General features: G+C 39.6%; 1 protein-coding gene across 4 annotated transcripts in view; it reads left to right on the top strand.

Annotated features, from left to right (window-relative positions):
- Nucleotides 1-20,887, top strand: part of kek5 (leucine-rich repeat, immunoglobulin-like domain-containing kekkon 5 protein) — a 120,153-nt gene extending 99,266 nt beyond the window's left edge. For 3 of the 4 annotated variants that reach the window (XM_089070337.1, XM_011646565.2, XM_011646566.2), the window contains exons 3-6: nucleotides 436-508; nucleotides 9,887-10,785; nucleotides 11,047-11,569; nucleotides 12,821-20,887. In XM_089070337.1, the coding sequence (XP_088926463.1) occupies nucleotides 9,898-10,785; nucleotides 11,047-11,569; nucleotides 12,821-13,743 (2,334 nt within the window). In that variant the 5' untranslated portion in view covers nucleotides 436-508; nucleotides 9,887-9,897 and the 3' untranslated portion in view covers nucleotides 13,744-20,887. The remainder of the gene's footprint in view (nucleotides 1-435; nucleotides 509-9,886; nucleotides 10,786-11,046; nucleotides 11,570-12,820) is intronic. The other variant, XM_089070338.1, reaches the window with a different exon arrangement.
- The last annotated feature ends 45 nt before the right edge of the window (nucleotides 20,888-20,932 follow it).

Here is a 20,932-nt window from a genome sequence, read left to right as displayed (position 1 = left end):
TTTCGTTTCTCGCTTGTTTACCGTGTATCGTACGAGATTGTTTTCGCTGTTGTGCGGAATTCGAATGGAAAAAAAGCACACGGTCCTTGTTCTATCTAGATTTTGCGCAACGTACTCAAAACGAAAGATTGCAAATTTTCGCCAGTTACGCCAAATAATTTATGAGTGACGTTAACGTATGCCAAATATGCGATATGTATACAATCTCGTTATTTACATGAAAGTTACACAGTGAGCAAAATTCATTTCTACGATGACTCGTGAAATGCATCCTGTGCACCTTGCATAGCTAAAGCTATGTTGTTAAAATAATTTTAATGCTGCTTTGAAATATTAATTGTATGTGCGTTCACGCTAATTGTAAATAACGAATATCAATCATTACAACATGATCGGTTTAATGATTATTATTTTGGAGTATATTTATTGTTCTAGCACCATCTTTGGTCGAGGTCCTTGGGATTCGGTGAAACTGTGAATATTACGCTACCGTAGGTTTAGAACAAACGTAAGTTAAATTTTTTAATTAACAATTAGTCTCTCATAATTCATTGTTGATATTCTAATGAAAATATCACTCGTAAAGAATAAATTCTACTTGTATTAATAATCCAACTGTTATAGTCATCATAATTTATTTATGATTATAACATAGAGATAAAAATATAAAAATATAATGCGTGTGTGCATATATGTATGTATGTGTGTTTTATATATTTTACACACACACACACACACACACACACACACACACACACACACACACACACACACACACACACACACACACATAAAATCATGTTACTTTCAAAATCATATCTGACTTCATGAATTATTATTCTCAATCAATTCATTATTATATTTTATACTTATTACATATTTATTCTTTTCAATAACCAATGAACTGAGAATAAATGTTTGAATGCTTAATTATATTAATAAAATAGAAGAAGTCATAGTAACATGACTTACAAGATTAAATATTATATTATTGAATAATTAACGAATATTTCATAAAATACTTTCTTTTAATAAAATATTGAATCAACGGTTATTTCATTCTACAATTTTCTTTTTCTGCAAAAAATAAATTTTAATTATTCCTATACGATTTTCTTGAAACTATTTTTCATTGAATAATTAAGTGCGAATATTAAGAATCACGTTATTATTCTCTTCGCTTTTAAAGAAGCAATATGCAATATGACTAACCGAGAACAGACTCATCTTTCACAATCAGTTGATATCTTCATTTACTTGAATCGATAACGAACGGTTCGAGCTCTGAAGTTTTGTCTCGTGTTCGCCACATTAGCAAAGAGCATTTGCTCTCAAAATTCATATCCATTCAGTATCAGCCTCGAGTCGAATGACAAAGTATTGTGCTCATACTTCTCATGGCTGGCACAGGCTATCACTACATAACGACCAACAGAACAATGAAAGTAATGTTGGCATTCGTCAGTATTATCCTTCAACGGTTAATACCAATAGAAAGACGGAAAGGAAGGAAAAGCGTAAAAGCACCGGCAGCATGTTCTAGTTTCTTTTTTTTTTTTTTTTTTTTTTTTTTTAAATTGTTGCACTGCCGTGTATCATCAAAAGAGAATTTCTCTTGTTTATCTACCTTACATAGAGCATGGAAAGGAAAAGAGAAGTAATCAGGATGAAATTCTGATTGCCTGTAAGCAGATAGATGGACATACACACAAGACTATATAAAAAGTTCAATTCTTTTACCAACCGGACTGTTCGATGTACGATCTCAATGTCGGAAGATTAAAAGCTCGTAACAGTATAAAGGATATCTAGTTTTTTAAAATTCTATCTCTGCTTTAAAATTTAATTAAAGATCATAAATTATTCGTACAATCTCTATGTGTAATTAACACCCGAGACACTACCATGTCTTCTGATTCACATAATGTTATTAATTATGCAAAAAGGTATTATAAAAGATATTATATTTTCTGGGTATTATAAAATCGTTCAAACATTTTTTATAAATAATAATATATTCCATACGATAACTTTGCGATGCACAGCATTTTCTGTTATGTTAGTTGCATTTGCGATTTTCAAACACTTGCGTATAACAAGAAAGTTTAGCACTGAGAAATTATTTCGCTCTTCGGATTTAAAGAGCTATAGGTGCTTTTTTCTATACATAATTATATATAGTTTCGAATGTGTCTGTTATTACTAAATGCACGCTTGTAATAGAATAAAAGACTCTTCTACGATGTTCAAGTATGACGGTATTGTAATCAGGTTGCACGATCTAACCAGCTACCGAACGAAAACGGGACATGAGTTTCGCGGACTAGTCTTCCGCATCGGCTTGCGGAAGTGCGGAAACGACTTTGACGATGCTCTGATAGTTTCGTGTGACCCAAAGTTAATAACCCCGCGGCGCGGCACGAAACTTTCGCGGACAATGTTCCCGGCCGCAAATTTATAAGATTCGGTCTTATTTGAAAAGTTTATGCAATTTCGCGGTCCCCGGCACACGGTCTGTAAATATTCGGTCGAACTTCGAACTTTTCGAATAATGCAGCCGAGGTTTATCGAAGAGACCGCGGCGAGCGGATATACTACGGAGATTAGATATTGGAAGAAACGTGATATATGAATCCTCAAATTGATTCAATTGACTTCCGCGGATATTTTATTCAGATCGCTATAAATTAAACGTGTTATATCGATTGTTATATCGATTACTTAATTATTACACAATGTAATATTAATATATTAATATTATTATTATTATTACATAAATATTTTCACAATGCATTTCAGAATACGCTTGCGCACATTTCTGTGACATTTTCATTGATATGTTTTTAAGGAAATATTTTTTATTTTTTAATTTTTAACGTGCAAGTTTTAATAACGGTTTTAGTTCCAAACATTCTTTCGTTAAGGGATTGGATATGATATCGACATTTTTTAACCATGTTCGGCATATATAAACGCGCTTTATCATGTTTATAGTTAGATATGAGAAGAATTTATTGCCGCGTATTGTGAAATTACGAGCGATGAACTCAAATGTGATTCTTAATTATATTAAATAATTCCATAAAAGCGAAATATTTTCGTATATTTCTGTTCTTTCTTATATTTCTTTTGCACAACCATGTTATGTCTTCCTTTTTTGCTATTTTGTATTATTAAACGTTTCTATTGTTGAAATTTAATTTTTGAACAAGAATACTCTGCACTTTTTGCTGTTACTATATTCAAAGTTAAGCATATTTAAGGGGATGCTAGATTTGTCTGTATTACAGACAAAACGCAATCATTTTTTGTATTGCTCTCATTTTTTATTAACTTCATAGATCTTCCTTTTCCACAATTAAAGTTTATGCAATAATGTGTCTAGCATATGAATTTGGTATCAAGAACGAGAAAAATTTTTGAAATTTAGATTTTTACTATTTGATACTTTAAAATGGTGTCCAAAGCTGTCAAGTCGCGTCAATATTTACTTTATATAAAATTTTACAGCCTGTATCTACAAAACTGATATTGCTAGACTAGAAAATTACATGAAGAAACAACGTTGAGTTCTTAGAATTAAGCTAGATACCTGATGATGTAACGCAAAAAAACAATGCGAAAATTTGTTCATATGTGTATACAGAAATGTATGATGAATGCATATATATATATATATATATATATATACATACACATAAATGTATCTATGCATGTTAGATGCACATATGTGTGAACGTTTTTGTCGGAGTTCGCTCGTCAATCTAGGATTCCCTTAAGGGAAAAAATCCGGCATGACGTTGAGAGAAATATTTGAGAGAAAAAAAAGTGAAGTCGTTTCCAAGGAAAGACTTTTTTCAACGGTCTTCTTAACAAGCGCATCTCCGGAGAGAAGATCAACAAGAATTGCTTCGACAGAGACGAGCATCGCGTTGCCTTTAGAACGGTAATTTTTAATTCATCCAATCTCGGATGCGTCTCGCGTAAAAGGATAAAAATGATTTTCAGGCCAAAATGAGTTAAAGCAAAGCTCCTACCTCGTCTTCGTCTTTTCCGTTTGAATGGCACTATTAAGTAGCGCGTCTACAGACGACCTCGCAAGATATAATTTCAATCATATTCCATACAGAGATGGTAGTTGTACTGTACTGTGTACGTACTGTGTGCATTATACATACAGGTAAGCAGATATTCACAAGGATGCAGAATCTAGTTACACAAAGACGCGTCATCGAGAACGTGAATGCGGCAGGTGCATATCGACTTAGCGCCTACGTAAATATGCTCTGCTCCGGTACATTACATTTCGCTGCTTATAGAGAAAGTTGCACCGTTGTAAAGAACAGGAGGTATTACACCTGTAAGCACGCGATCGTTGCGCGTCGAGTAACGTTGTTTTTACATGCTGTTTATAGATATAAATTCCGCGCGCCTTCTAAGGAAACGTGAGTCGTTATATCTCTCCAAATTACGAGCTCTCAGCCACTTTCTTAATTCTGATGTTACGAAATTTAATAGATATTAAGATTCTAATGTCTAACAAAATACACGTACATGCATCTTGATACATTAGAATTGTAATATCTATTAAATATAACATCAAATATATCGTTATTAATATATAATTAATTTTAATAAATGTATAATTATTTATTAAAATTTATACACACACACACACACACACACACACACACACACACACACACACACACACACACACATATTTATTAAATGGATACATTATATATAGCATTTTTATGCACTTGTATTGTTATTTTTCTATAAAAATAGGCATGACTAAAGATTTATTAGACAGACTTATTATTTGCAGAATGTAAATAATAAATGTATCTAATAAATTTTCCAAGGAAAGATATATCCGTTAAAAAACATCTTTATTTTAGGAACAATGAATGACATATTTTCTACAATTATTACTATCATATCTTATTGGCAGTTAAAATTATCTCTGTTTGTCGTCACGTATGTAATGCCACACACGATTAAGTCATATACTTAATATAACGGTAAGAGAATCAAATAGAACTATTAATTCATTCGCGATTTCGCTGGCTCCCAGACAGTCAATGATGGAACGGGCTAATGACTCCGTCCTTATTCTCCGCTAATTAACTATTAACGACTTATCGGGAAAAAGTGACCTCGGTCGAGAGTTCACGCGCCCCATCCGAGAGCACCAGCGAGAGCACCGCGTTTATAATTAGAAAGTCGATTACGATGGTGCCCCGTCGTTGCGCGGTGACCCGGCGTAATGAAAACAGCACCCCCTCGATAATTCACGGAAAACACTGCGCTTTTCTCCGGAACCGATCCGGCGGTGCGATTAACTAAACTCGTTCGTTTCTCCTCTCGTTCAAATTGATTATAGCCGTGACAAAGAAGAACCATCTTTAATAAAGCGTTATATCGAGTGTTATTGTATCATCCTACGCAATTACCGCGTCGCCGCATCGATACGGGTAATATAATTCGTATATCCATATACTTAATATAACGTTTACAACGATGTAATGTCTGGTCTCAACGTCTGGTCAATATTTATCGAACGCACTCAGAGCTGCAATTTACTTAATGCTCGTAATTTCGCGTGATGAAACTGGGATCGGTCGAATAAATAAACTTAATTCCAGACATAAGCATATTGAAGCTATATTGTTTACCCTCGTTGCCTCGTTGTAAAGTCTTGATTGGCTCCGGGCGATACGTATACATATAGCGATTCGACACATGTTACACACATGCTGTGTCAAATCAAATTTGCTGACTTGAAAGTGAAGGACAGAAATAACGACATCTTTAAATAATATCAGACGTTATATTTTCATCACGTCATTATATTTTTATCTTGTGATCCATATATATTATTATATAATATTATCCGTAATTCGATTTTTCATATATATATATATATATATATATATATATATATATATATATATTATTATCGTTTCGATTAATTATATTCTTTAATTCTATTTTTAAAATAAGTAATGAGAAAATCTATTTTCTTATATTTATTAAATCAAATCTCGATAAAGAATTAAGACACATTCAAAATATAGACCAGTGCAAAATGCGTTTGAGCAATAATGTGCAAACCGCAGGATGAGGATTCTTAGTTAGTTAGACAATGTTTCCGTAACTGAGTCAAGCCGGAGGTCACAATAATAACTTTAAACTCACTTTGTACGGCGCGATTACATCGAAAACGAGATTCTCCTTTTCGCCTCACGGCCATTTGTATCACGACCGGATAATTTAACAAAAAGTTGCTCGCGATATTTCGTTATTACGTTTAAGCGCTCTCAACGACGAGAGAGAGACTGAATCTCTGAGAAGTTTCGATGGAACACGCTATACACGAGCGTTTTTCTCGTCGAACTCTTGGTCCACGTACCAGTCCTTCTCTCGCTTCAAGCGTTATCTCCAAGTACATACAACACGTATAAATCCGTCCGCCATAACTTCTTTGATATTCTCGGAAGACGGCCGCGTGGCCGTTGTCGTCGTTCAATAATCCTTGTTTCTGTCGGGGAAAAGTTTCCGCAGGAGAAACGGACGACGGTACTGCGCATATTCCTCCTCTCTCACAAATTACAAATTAAATTACGGCACTTATATAGGAAACGCGAAGTTTCCTATATAAAATATAAGTTTCGGGAAATTTCCCGAAAATGTGAATCGCTTATAATAATCTGTGCCCTACTTATGCGATAGCTTCGTGATAAGAAAAAAAGATTCCGGCATAGTTCGCGATGCTTCTTTATCCATTTCGCGCCGGGGGTTCTCTTTTTTTTTTTTTCTTTCTTCTTAAACGTCCTGTATTTACGCGTAGCTTCCGTAGCGAAAGCTGCATTGTAACTACTGCTTTCGAAAGTCATTTATAAGCATCGCGATATCCGCCCACCCACTCGTCGTACCGATCGTTACATCCGCCAATCATCGGCCGCTCGGTGTGTTTCGCGAGACCTTATTTCATGCGCGAAAATATAGGACGTACAGGGGAGATCCGGCAGGATAACCACCGCCTCCGGTGTGTTGGCTCGCATGATTGATGAAATTTGTGTAGGAGCAACAGGGCATACTTGCCGTACTCTCCAGGAACGGAACGCTCTTGATTGATAGAGGGTGTTCGAATTTGAAATTCCACCCCGCGGAAAATCGACCGCCTACCACTATTTCTGTCTCCCTTTCTCTCCTCTCTGCGCTCCCCGACGGTTTTTTTTCTCATTGTTGCGTGGCACGCGACGTGCTGGACACGCAGACTGGTCCGCGTAACTTCCGCATTTCCGCCTCCCGCGACGAGATAGGTGGGAGGTTCTTTCCGGCACACGCGCCGCCAAAGGACACTCGACACTCGTTCATCCATCGTTCATCCGAGCTAAAAGCCACTCTGGTTCGTATACAAGCTCCTCACTTTCCCCCGTATTCTCGTTGGCTCGGTTATTTACAAGTCAAATGCGGTCGATCGATGCGCGACTAGGATCGAGGGACAGGACCGCCGCCGTAAAGCCGCATTGGAGCGCAACAGTGAGACGGATGTAGAAATTGAAGCTCAACGCACATACGATGTCGTACGAGCGCCGTCTTTTAGCGTCGTTTTGCCTGTGTAATATTAACTCTCTATACGTGTCTTTCCTCTGAAATATTCCGAGGAAGAGAAAACGTTCCACGTGTCATAAGCTGTACACATACCAAGTGGCGTGTCGCGGTTCAAAGAGCACTGTTTTAGCTATAGATCTAAAACCACGCGGGCAAAGAGAAGTCTGAAATGCGTGCGTGCGGGGTTTAAAGGATGATACGCTCGGTACATACGTATTTTAACCTTATGGAAGGACCGCCGAGCTTAAAAGAAACTGCTCTCTTGCGACCACGACAATAAAATCGCGGAACTAGGAGCAAGTGCGGCAACTGTGACCACTCTTGTGGACGGAGACTTCAAAAAGTTTCGGCGTCGCACCGAAGCATGTGTACGCGAAAAGTTGCCGGAAATCCGGAAGCGACGCGCAGTTCCCACCGGAACCGAGTTTCTCGATGAATTTCGGCCGTGATCTTTGGTGAATTCCTATTTGTTTCCCTTTAATTCACTATGCCGTAGGCTTTTGTACTCTTCGAAACAAGCGAGTTATGCGATTTCAATTAGTACATCGTAATTTCGTTGACAATTCTCATGACGACTCTCGAGAAAGATTAAATCATGTTTAATTTATGACTTGGACTTTTGCAAACACATTTCAATTTCGTTCAATAATATATATATATATGGGAAGAAGAGATTTGCTCAAGTATCTAAAAATATGGCCAGATATAAATGAAAATAGATTCTTTAAATTTTTTGAAAATAATTTTTTTGGGAGCACTTGAGTGTTCTAGATAGTTCTAAATAAATATCCGATCAAATTTTTATATTCTTTAGCAAAATCATTCTTTCTGTGTAAATTTGAAGAGTCTATTGCAAAATCTACGCGAAATGAAATCTGCAGGATGAAATACGTAAAGTAATTAAGTGAATTTAGAATCGGATTCTACTAATGAATTGTTTCAGATTATTTAAAATGTAAAAATATTTTTATGAAAAGTCGTTACAACTCGAACCTCTTATTTATCGATTCGAACGTAGGAAAATCCGTAGCGAAGTGCTCGCTCGTCAGCGGAAAGGCTAATTTGATGCACAATCTCTACGGCGATAATAAAAGGGGTGAAGGTTGTGTTTTAGTCATGTTGTATTAATTTAACTTCGACGACACGTCAAGATACGACGCCGGCGTCGGAGAGCGCGACGGTATTAAGCTAAATTGCTAACAGTCCTCGGCAGGGTGTTCCGTCGCTCTGAGATTAGAAGCGTTGACTAACAAAAATAAAGGGATAGTAGGCTCAGGGGAATGTGTAAAGAAGGAAGACAGAGAGCGGCCGGGGAGATGAAGAAAATCCCGGAGGTCTCTGATGCCGCCAAACTGCCTCAGACATAGTCAGACTTGTTCGATAACACGAAAGTCGAGTTTAGCCTTGTTGCAGTGGTGAGCCACCAAACAACTTTGTGCAGTTCGCACAAGCGACTTATGTTGTTGTAAGAAATATCAATGTATTTACCGTTTACGCGTACGTCAAGCAAATTTAATTCCAAAATAAGAACACGTGAAAACTTATATAATGTTCTGCACAAGTCATAATATCTTACGTATCTCAGTTATGTATTTTATATAAAATTATTATATAATGGCATTTATTGTCGGAAAATCGTTATATGCCAGGTAATTTGTCGGTGACAGTCACGGACAATTATCCTAACGTATATTAACTAAAAGTGTCAAATAGCGTACGGGATATTTGTATGGTATATAAATTATTCAAAATTATTAAGCGCCACGTATTATTTAGTAATAATTAATTCCGGCCGCGTATACATAATATGATTATTCGATCGTGTAATTAAACAATGATCCACATCCGCGTTCAACTATCAATAATGATGAACGCACACAAAACGCGCAGCTAGTCGCGCAGCTAGTTGCTCATTGGTAAATATTAAGCCGTAAATGAAATATATATATATATATATATATATATATATATATATATGCATACATAATACATACCTACATACATATGTACATATATATATATATATATATATATATATATATATATATAGAGAGAGAGAGAGAGAGAGAGAGAGAGTGTGTGTGTGTGTGTGTGTGTGTGTGTTTTGTATGTGTGTATACGCGTTAGTTATACGTTTCCTCGTTGTATATCTCAAAAGACAACTCCGTTTCATGCATGCAACTACGCTCGGCTAAGTAAGTTCTATGGTCGCAATGCCACAGTCACGTTCTAACGTCATCGCGCACGTTCCTGCTGTTAACAGGATTCCTCGAGATGATACCAAGAACGGCGGGCCGGTGGCTGCTCTATGCGGTGCTTACAGTCGCCCTGTGTCAAGGCCAGGAGGATTGGATGCAGTGCTCATCGTGCAAGTGCAAATGGGTGTCCGGCAAGAAGACCGCGGAGTGCATTAAACAGAACTTCACGAAAGTGCCGGAGGACCTCTCACCTGAGATTCAGAATCTCGATATGACGGGCAATAATCTGTCTCATCTCGTTCACGAGGCATTTAGCCGTGTCCATCTGGTAAATTTGCACAAATTAGTGTTGCGCGAATGCAACATCGAGTCGATTCACACAGATGCGTTCAGCAGCCTGAAGATCATCATAGAGATCGATCTTTCGAACAACAACATCCACAGTCTACATCCGGGCACATTTTATGAAACTCAACGATTGCGAGTGCTGTTGCTGAATCACAATAGGTTGAAGGCGTTAGAGAACAATCTATTCGTCAATCTCACTTACCTACAGAAGGTGACGTTGTCGAATAACAGATTGGAGCGAATCGAGGAAAAGACGTTTCGCAATTTGCCACTCTTGCAGTCTCTCGCGTTGGACGGGAATAATTTCAGCACCCTGCAAGTGCAAAGCTTCGAGAGTCTGTCCAAACTCAGCAGTCTCGAGTTACGGAATAATCCATGGAACTGCAACTGCCATCTCAAAAGGTTTCGCGACTGGACGATCGAACACAAGTTATACACAAAGCCGACCACTTGCCAGCAGCCGCGCAACATGGCCGGCAAAATGTGGGACGTAGTTACTAGTGACGAATTCGCGTGCAGACCGAGGATTACTGCCGTTGGTCCAGCGACCAAAATTGAAATGGGCAAAGGAGACGTAACACTTACGTGCAAGGCATCAGGAATTCCTCGTCCTCAGGTAATTACACTTTCATAATACACAGATACAAATGTGAGATTAAAGTTCGCTAATTAATGTTTAAAATATTAATCAAGAATTTCTGATTTATTAGAAATTCACAATAAAAAGAAATATCCACAATGTAATATCAATTCTGTCATTTTTTTAAAAAATTTTTTTCTTGTATATACGCATATATTTGATTTTTTAATCACATAAGGACTTTTTTTATGCTATAACGCATTAAAAAGCTTATCGTATGTGACATGTGTGTTTCAGTTGTCTTGGACACATCGCAATCGTATTTTAAACAATCTTACTAAACGCACGAACACTGATAGAGGCTATGTACTCTCGTCGAGCCACGAATGGTTGAATCTTACCATTATCGATGCACTGCCTTCTGACAAGGGTGATTATGTTTGCCATGCGAAGAGTCCAGGAGGCGACGCTGAGAGAAATGTGACTCTGGCCATTGTGGGCGACGCTTTGGGCGGTAGGGAAAATTTCATCAGTCTACCCCTTGCCATCGGACTGGGTGTCACCGCGTTATGTCTGTTGATCGTCACGGTAGTGCTCTGCGTGTGCTATTGCCGTCGTCGTCGGACCAGACATGATGAGAAAGGTCTCGAGGCTGCGTCCCTGGAGCATCATGGTCTCGGCGAACAAGAGAAGTCCCTAATCACTACCATCAATCCGGTCGTGAAGCCACCAAGGCGCTACGAGGCACCATCGGTGACGTCGCACGGTACAGAGATGACGGAGCTGAACCGCACGTTGCTCGACAACGACTCGGTTTTTGGTCAGTACACAGCATATATTACTAAACAGTGCGCGGCTAGGTGCTAGCGAGAAACTATCTTACATTAGCTTTGACAAGCGATTTACCTCGAAATCGACCGCACAATTGCGAACGTTAATTCAAGGTCGATAGAATTTGCCAGCGAGTGTGGCCAATATGAGTCTTTAACGAACCGCGGAACATCGGTCATTTTGTTGAGGTAATATTCTTCCCCCTAGCGGGAATGGAAACGACCGCTATATATCGCTTATATAATGTACAAATAGCGTGTATGCATGTGTGTGCGTGTAATCGTAAATCGATTCGTTCCGTGCCGAGCGCGGACTATAGTACGAGAATTGTCCAACTAGGTGCCATCGATCTTAAGGTAAGGAGAATCCATCAAGTGGCAGCTAGGAGACTAATGAAGATCCTAGGGATGCTTATGATATATCGTGACCATCGGTGATATCTTGGTGCATCCCTTTAATAAAACATTCGTGTTCTGACAGCGCGAAGACATTCGTCATTTGTGTCCGACCACTGATATCATTCTCTTCTCTTTTAAAAATACGATAATATTTTTTGTAGATAAGAACAGACTTTAAGTTTTACTTTCCGATGCGAGAACGTTAATTACGGATTGCATAGTGAATCGCTGTAACATATAATTGCGTAAGTAATGACGACAATAAGAGGTTCGCCAAAAATCGTGTTGTGTGTTGTAGATTACCGTTAATGAAATATTTTTCGAGAGAGATTACGTAGGGACTTGTATATAATGGCACACTCAGTCGAATTTTTAAGAACTCAGAATAATATAGGAAAAAATATACGACTTGCATATTAATACGATTCAATTCTTATAGAGAAATTCGATCAACTTTACGAGCCTTTACTTTAGGAAAACCTCAAAGCGGCACAATGTAGCTCCAAGCGTTACGCTTGACCGACGATGGTCAGGAAATATAGTTACATTTTTCAGTCAAATTGACAAAGCGCGCTCCCAGTCACGATTATATCGCGACCAATCCGATTAAGAGCACTCGTCCACGTTCGCGTCGAGGGCAATATTACGTCAATCTCACGTCACTAAGGCAGGTCGCGTATTGAGACAATATCCCGACCGTCTTTGCTCTCGCGAGCACCAGCGTCTTCGAACTCCAGACTTCTCGCGCGCGATCTTTTTTTTCTTCCCATTTTTTTTTTCTCTTGACCTCTTAAATTTTCTTTTTTAACGTTCGTCCTTCTCTTTTGTTCATGTTCTCGCAGCTGACGGTGTCGGGAGCGGTGTCGTCGGCGGTGTAGGCGGCGGCGTAGGCGACGACGAGAGGGAGCACGAGCGGGCCACGCCAGAGCTCGACGGGGGCGGCAACGACGGCGGTGGCGGTACATTACCGCGCGGAGGTGCCGGTTACCACCGACAATATCCGCCGGATCTGCTGGCCTTCTCCGGCGGTCGCGGTGCATCGCCGACTAGCCAGGCGTCAACAGCACCCGACAGCACGCGTTTGCCTAGTCAGCACGTGATAACACCGGTGGCAACGACGACGGCGGCTGCGCCGGCAGCTTCATCGTATGGCTCGCCGCCGTCAGGCCAGTATCACTCGGCCGTCTTCAAGACGTTGCCGCACAGCCGCAGCGTGACGCCGTATGGTCTCGGACCATCCTCGTCATCGTCGCCGATGGCGCCGGTGTTACCACGTCACGGTTACGTGACGATTCCGCGACGCCCGCGAGCACCTAGCTGGAGCAGTGGACCCCCGACGTCGCCCACCGATGTTCTCGAGCCAGTTTATGACAATCTTGGTCTACGTACCACGGCTGATGGTAGCTCGATGCTGTCGCTCAACAAGAGTCCGGAATTGGCGCCGTCGTCCATGAGGGGTCGACCACTTCCAGGTACATCGGGAGGTTCGCATTATGGTACGATCCAACGTAGCACGCCGAACATCTTGACCAGCAATTCGTTGGATCGGGCAGCGCCGGAAGGCGCAGCCGAATGGCCGTTCAAGTTAGCGGACGAGAGTATGGACGGCAGTCATCTGTTACTCATACAGCAACAGCAACAGCCAGCCACCAGCAACACCCTCGGTAGGAAAGTGCCACCGAGACCGCCGCCAAAACCCAAGAAGAAATCCGCCAACGGACCGACGCTTTACGAGGACGAGGGCGAGGATGGCACGGAAGTATGATACCATGGGCATCGTCCGCGATGAGGGCGACTGGTCGTGGTACGCCACGACGGGGCGTGCACGACCACACTTACAATAAACCGGTAGTGCCTTTCGAGACGCGCGTCTCATGCGCGCGGGACTTCCACTCCCTTCGGCGAGTCGCGATCATCTGGAGGATAATCGAGATATAGAGGAGACATCTTCGTGCATAGATGAACACGAGTGGCTCGCCGAAACCGCTGACGATGACGTTGAAAGGAGGACGCGCCGATCGGACATTCGTGTCACCTATCCTCGTCCCTCAACTTTCCCTCCCTGTAAGTTATCTTGTAAGTTATTTATTGTGCGTTACAGAATATTCGAAATTAATCGGAATATCCGAAATCAATATATCGTGCTCCGTATGAGTTATTTTTTATACGATGTGATCGAATATCATTTCTTATCCCTCGTCTTTTCCTACGTATTTTTTCTTTTTCCTCTTTTTTTTTTCATCAGTGTTTTTTCTTTAGTGTTTTATTTGACGTTCGTCACGCGTCGTGAGTTGATAACACGGTAAATGTGAATAAGGTTCCAAACATTGCCGTCGGTATTAGTCGATATAAGGCGAAATCTATTCGCGTTTTGTGTAAAATTTACGCGAAGCAACTGGAAGTGAACTCGAGTCGTTCTGCGAAGAACGAATACCAGTGAATTTGTCTTCTATTCGTATTATCCGTAATGGGAAATCGTGATCGTTACGGCACGATTCGCGTGTATAAACAGAAGTGTTAAGGTTTCAGACAAGGTAACGTTTTGCACATGTTACATTTATGCGGGAAACGTGATAAGAATTTAATATTGTTAAGAATCTATCTAGCTGTTATACGCCATCCTGTCGCGTTTCTTTTTTAACATTGAAATTCCGACGCCTATGTGGAATCGTAGAAACAAGACACACTCGTTACATTCGTAAACGATGCGAACTCTCGTGCTAAGCTTATATTGAATGGCGTAATGATCTGTGTCCCTTCTCCTTCTGTATAAGCGCATCGTTTAACCGTGCTTGTACTGGTAGAAGTATCCCGTATTCTGTCAGCGACATTTGTCGGTATCTTAAATCACCGGCAGGTATCGCTCGCGACATTTACAGCGGCCAATCGATCGCGTCAGATATCGTTAATGCAATACGGAATACCGCTACCTAATATAACGGTGCCACTTTGTATTACGTTAAATGGATAATATCTATTACAATTGTATAAACCTAAAGTAGATGTAAGTGCTGCGATGACACTCGATACGTGTTCGGGATAGTAAGAGATATATTATGAAGTACGTGTACAGAAAAAAAAAACGTATGTGAGTAACGTTGCCGCGTTTATTTCTGTCGACGTTAATTGCACGAATATCGTGACTTTTGAAATTCGTGTAATTCATTATCGTCAGAATGACCGAGCGGTCAGAATAACAGCGTATTTTGTAAACGAGACCAATTCGACATCGCTATCCAATTGGTCCCCGCTATCACCATCATACTAGCCGTGGATAACACCAAAAAGACCAGTTTGATATATATACATATATACATACATCTGTACTCCTCCCCTCCCCCTACTGATCCAAATTCACTTCGGGACTTCAAATTAATTGAACGTTACGCACGGTGCGTTCCAATTAGCAGCAATTACAGCTCGATTGTTAACTCCGACATATCGCGCATAATATCTGGACCCGAAAAAGTATTGACCAGGACGCTCGTACGAGTTATTTGCGAGTCGTCAAAAGGATAGCGCGGTGTAATGCGGACGAAATGTTAGATGGACATGATTTAGAAAGATGACGATATCACGACGTATCGTAAACGCGGCGAATGAGAGAAGAGAATTCAACGCGTTTGAATGACGCGTCCCCATTTTGAGATACGTTCGATCGCTACAATTCTACCGTCGACGACAATATATCGTAAAGTAGAACGTCCACGCGAGCTATATATCATCGCGACGAGCGAACGCGTTCGGACTTATGGTCCCGAATACCTGATGGCCGATAAATCGTCTCTCCTTGAAACTAGAAAACATGTGACTCGTCGAAGCGACTTGTCGCGCGCACAGCCGGCGGCGCATTTTTCTTTCGTTTCGAAGTTAATGCCTCTTCGAACGGCGAACTCATTCGAGTTCCCTTCTTTTTCTCCGCTTTTTTTTCTCCTTCTTTTTTTTCTCGCGATGCGATTTTCGCGATATGAGTACAAGTGGTCCCCACTTTGCGGTGCTTCCATTATCCTCCGTTGTCGGTTAACGTTGTCGATACGCCCGTTCCGTTTCCCGCGTAGAACATCTGGCTGCGATACATCGTGATAAGAAGTGCTTTACGTGCGCTTACCAACACACATGAAAAGAATACTTCAACCGTTGGCGATATTTCACCGAGGGTAAGGGTAGGTAGGGAACGTTCTTTAACTGCGAATTTATCGCCGGCGAGCCATCCGCGCTCTTTATACTTTTGTTACCTTTTTATCCGGAAGATTAACGTTACCCTTCCTCTCTGGCTTTAGCAGGGATTTCGGACGCGATTGTATACAACTTGTTGCGATTGCGCGCGATGAGAGTTCCCCTTATCAAAGTACCGAGGAGACGCATTTTGAATGAATCCTACGCGAACTTGACTTACCATCGAACGAGGTTTGAATTCAAAGGGCGCTCTCGATCAATTCGTACTCTTGTCTCCCAGATTCTCGGCGGTGACTCCTCGGATCCACAAACAGTTCAGGCAAAACACGCCGGCTCCTATTCCATAAATGCATCACACGGAATCGTGTCACGACATACGCAGTGCTTTGAAAAAACGCACTTTATCTCGACTGTAAACTCGGAGAGCCATTTCTTTCCTCATGCAATTGTATGAGAAGGTTTCGATGTATTAAATATCGCGATACTTTGAACGCGACTTGAAATGAAGATTCCTTTAAGAGATAAATACTGCTCAATCTCGAATGAAAAGGAACTCTTCAGTGTCCGTCATTTTTATATCATTTCAAAGTCCTTTGTTTTGAGATATATTGCATACATATAGATGCCGCGATAAGAATATTTAATTTAATATTCAAATTTAAATTCATTTTTAGGAGAATCAATTTTTTTTAGCTAATTTTTTTCCCTTTTTCTTCGAAATAGGAAGAGAAAGCTCCTCCTTTGAAAACGGAAAACGTTTTCAAAGGAGGAGCTTTCTCTTCCTATTTCTCTATATTTCTCAACGCCAGTACTCCAGGTTTGAGATTCGCGGGCGTGCAAGGTGTGACGGTCGCCAAAGAAGAACTACCCTCAAAAAAACCGGGCTTTCCGTGCCCGGATTACGCCGAACAGTATTAAGCGTCCGACGACTACGGTCCGAGCCCAAAGACAGCCGCCCCCCGGGTGAGACGTGGCGGAGAAAATAGCGACGCGATCGTGTCGCCTCGATTTTTCGCCGCGCCGCCGCGATCGACAAACTCGACGACTTATTGCAGCGTGTTACCGTCTAGCTCCCGTGCGAGAAAAATGTTCGGCCGCGATGCGCCGCGACAGCCTGAGAAACGTTCCCGGTTTCTCGTAGGCCAGTGCCAACCGATTTTTCCATCCACGACGATTTTTCTCCTCCTCCGTTTCTTCCGTCGTTGAAACCGACGTTACGCGCGGTTATCTTCCCTCGCGTTTCTCTCTTTTTGATCCGAGACCTCACTGTTCTGTTCAACGGTCCAAATGAAAAAGACCATCGCGTTCTCGATAAGATCGCACGCGAAAAATCGAGGTTGCACGATCGGAGAACATCGGACAGTATTTTAAGCGGCCTAGCAGAGTCGCGGCTCGCCCAGCTCGATCGCCCTGCCGTGCCATGTACATACACTCCTCTCTTTCTCTCCTCTTTTTTCCCCCCTCTTCCTCTCGATCGCACCCCTATTCGTATACCCCCTGTCGTATATTGTAAGTGATACACGTGACGGGAAACCCGCACGGCACGGGTCCGGTCGTTACCGGCGCCACGAGTATATTTTTGTAATTTTGTATTTTGCATTGCGCCCTTCTCCGTGACCCGGCGTCTCACTCGGCCTGCTGCAGGTTATCGGAGAATTGACCTCGTTTATCGGTACCCATCGTTCAACCCTCGGATGCACGGGGGAGTAACGCGAGAGCCACCGGCACACATTCCATTTAACGTTGTGGGAAAGTGCTGCGCGCATCCGACAGTTAACGAAGCGAGTGTACGTACGTCATACCCGGCATCGGGGATAATTTATTGATTGTCACCGAGTGTATCTCGAATTGCGATTGCGGACCGTCTCACCTATACGTCCCGCACCGCGAATGTTCGGCGCCGATCGATCACGAAATCGGGTAATACCTATCTCATCTATTTTAAATGAGATCGACCACACGTATCTTCCGTACGAAGTTCTCGTTACGGAAAACTTAATCCGGACAACAGATAAATCGAGCTTGAAATCGAGCTTTTATTTTTACCCGAAAACAACCGAGATTCTGAAATAAAATCCTTTAAATGTCATCGAAACGATCGAATGTCCATATTTCTTTTTATTTTTGTATACTAATGTAAGATTCAGTGAATCTTTTTTAAGTCGTTCTCATTTTATTGAAAATATTCCGATTTTCGTTCGGTCATAATTACGTTCCAATATACATAATTATACATTTAGTCATTATTGAAAAAGACACATTATGTAATAGAATCGATATGTTATATCGGAAGCTAAATTAAAAACGCGATTTCGCTTGAACGAGGGACGAGATTTAAATGATATTACGTCGTTTCGCGAATTCTCAGCGCTCAATTATCTATCTAACTGCCAATTACAACGCAATGTCGTTTGTGCGATATTTCAAATGTCATACATGCACACTTCTCGCTTCCAATATCCTTCGATTTGTACATGCTCGTGAAGTAACGGTAATTTATATTAAAATAGGGTAATTTATGACTGGCATAAGCAAGCTCATTTAGACTGCTCCCATTTGTATATATATATGTATATACAGATGGAGAGTTTATGACCAAAATTTTTGTCGAAATTAATAGTGTTGTCATTTCAATAATTTTAATATATTCATATGTCGTATATATCTTTAATTTCATTTGTATAATTTTCGTATCATTATTATTGATTTTTAAACGCTTTTCACAATTTAGATTAAGCATATATGTAACTGTCGGTTATTAAAGTTATCAAATATTTTGAACAGTTTTAAAATCGATGCCAGATTTTTTTCATTTTCGATCTCTCATATAAACGTTTACTTGTACACAAAACGAAACATATTAAATTTGCGATATATGACTCTGTAATCTCTGCCAACGAGCGGTCAATCGAAGGTACCGTCCAACAGATCGGTCCAACATACAATCTTCCGAGCAATTATTTACGTATCTAAAACAGTTTTTTATAAAACGCGTGTGTTTTGTAGAATATAGTTCAGTGAAATCGTTCGTACTGAAACCGTCTGTATCACGTCTGAATACTTGATGTTTTGCATTTATTGCAACATTCCGTGGAATAATTTTTTGTACTCTACGATCATAGCGCGTAAAATGATTATACATATTTCAAGCAGGCTCTACACAATTTTGTTTCTTCAAATAATCAAATAGTACTTTAGAGAAGACATTTAGACAAGACATGAATTCTTTAGATTACATGCATCTTTAAATTATATACATTCCTGACACAATCATGTAGAAACATTCAGGACAAATTTCTTGGTTATTGCAAATTCCTTGGATCTACATATTGAATTTTTGTCTTACACACATATACATATACATATAAATATATATTATTACTTTTTATAGCATACAAAAGTATTCGGTAAATGGCTTAATTATTCGTCTCTCAAGACTGACAATCTTAGAATTAGGATAATGTCTTCTGGTTTTACGCCGGTACTTCATAAACAAAATCTTCATTATTTAGAAGAGGAATTGCATTTTTATGAAATGATACGCAATGCCATTGTGAATTTTGCCTAAGTTAACTTTGGTATGAAATACTACGTATAAAACTGTTCCTTTTTTAGAAAATAATTCGTTAATCCATATATATATATATAAATATATTTGTATAGTAAAACTCTTACACATAAACAGTTATCATTGATTAACATCGATCAAAGCCCGCGAACAATGTTCGTTTGCTTCTAATAACTCGTTAAAAAATGATCGTTGCTTAATTGATAAGTCTTTTGCCTAGCGCATAAATAATTGTTAAAACTGCCTAACTGCCGCACCCAATGGCGCTAAATCGAAAAACGAATATAATGTGTACGAGAAAAAGAAGAAAGCGTAAGCACGAAACGTGAATAAATCGCTAATATATATGTATAATAACTCTATTGACACATATTGGATTCTATCATAACGCGCATAAGAATCACATTTGACTAATTCGTGCTCAATGAGTGTAGATTTCTCTACTGAATCTTGAATCAAAAAGGAAAATAATGACATTTCTTTGACACAATTTCGTATCCCGGACGACAGTACAGTGAAAGATTGTGGGAGCTGAAAGGATTGAAAAATGTTTCTATCGAGATATGTAAATCGGAATGATAAAATGTGAATGTAAATGATTTATATATCTGAGTGTCGTATGTTGTAGATAATAATCTTAATCCGAAATGTAATATTCGCGTTTTTGTCAGACTCTATATGCGTTAGAAGTATCAACGATCGAAAAAAATTTCATTATTGTTAACGGAATGTTTTTATCGTTATTCCTACAGTTGATGATCACATTCTAATATACTTACTACTTGTATTATTATTATGAATTTATTACTTTTATTATGTTTTAATATTATTATATTTTTGTAAGGTATTACTATGATTATATTTACGCTATATAATTATTGATGTCACCATTATTGTCGTCATTACTATAATTATTTATGAAAAAGATACCTTGCCTTTTAACGAACGTCTCAACTTTCAGTGGTTTAATATAAATATAAATTTTCGGCCGATTATGATTTGTATGTACAATACATTAACATACTGATGCTGTAAATATTATACATATTTTATAAATGAAATATTTAGTGTGATTGTAATATTACAATAATGTACTGAAAGCACCACTCTGTACACTCCACTAAATATATGGGTTAAATTTTAATAAATATTTCCCGATCCCAAATCTGATCCATTTATACCCTCTATTTTTCAAATATATTTTAATTCG

The sequence above is a fragment of the Pogonomyrmex barbatus genome, unplaced genomic scaffold (assembly GCF_055798465.1).
Source record: "Pogonomyrmex barbatus isolate J1 unplaced genomic scaffold, ASM5579846v1 scaffold10, whole genome shotgun sequence".
NCBI classification, from domain to species: domain Eukaryota; kingdom Metazoa; phylum Arthropoda; class Insecta; order Hymenoptera; family Formicidae; genus Pogonomyrmex; species Pogonomyrmex barbatus.
This window is presented reverse-complemented; position numbering and strand designations above follow the sequence as displayed.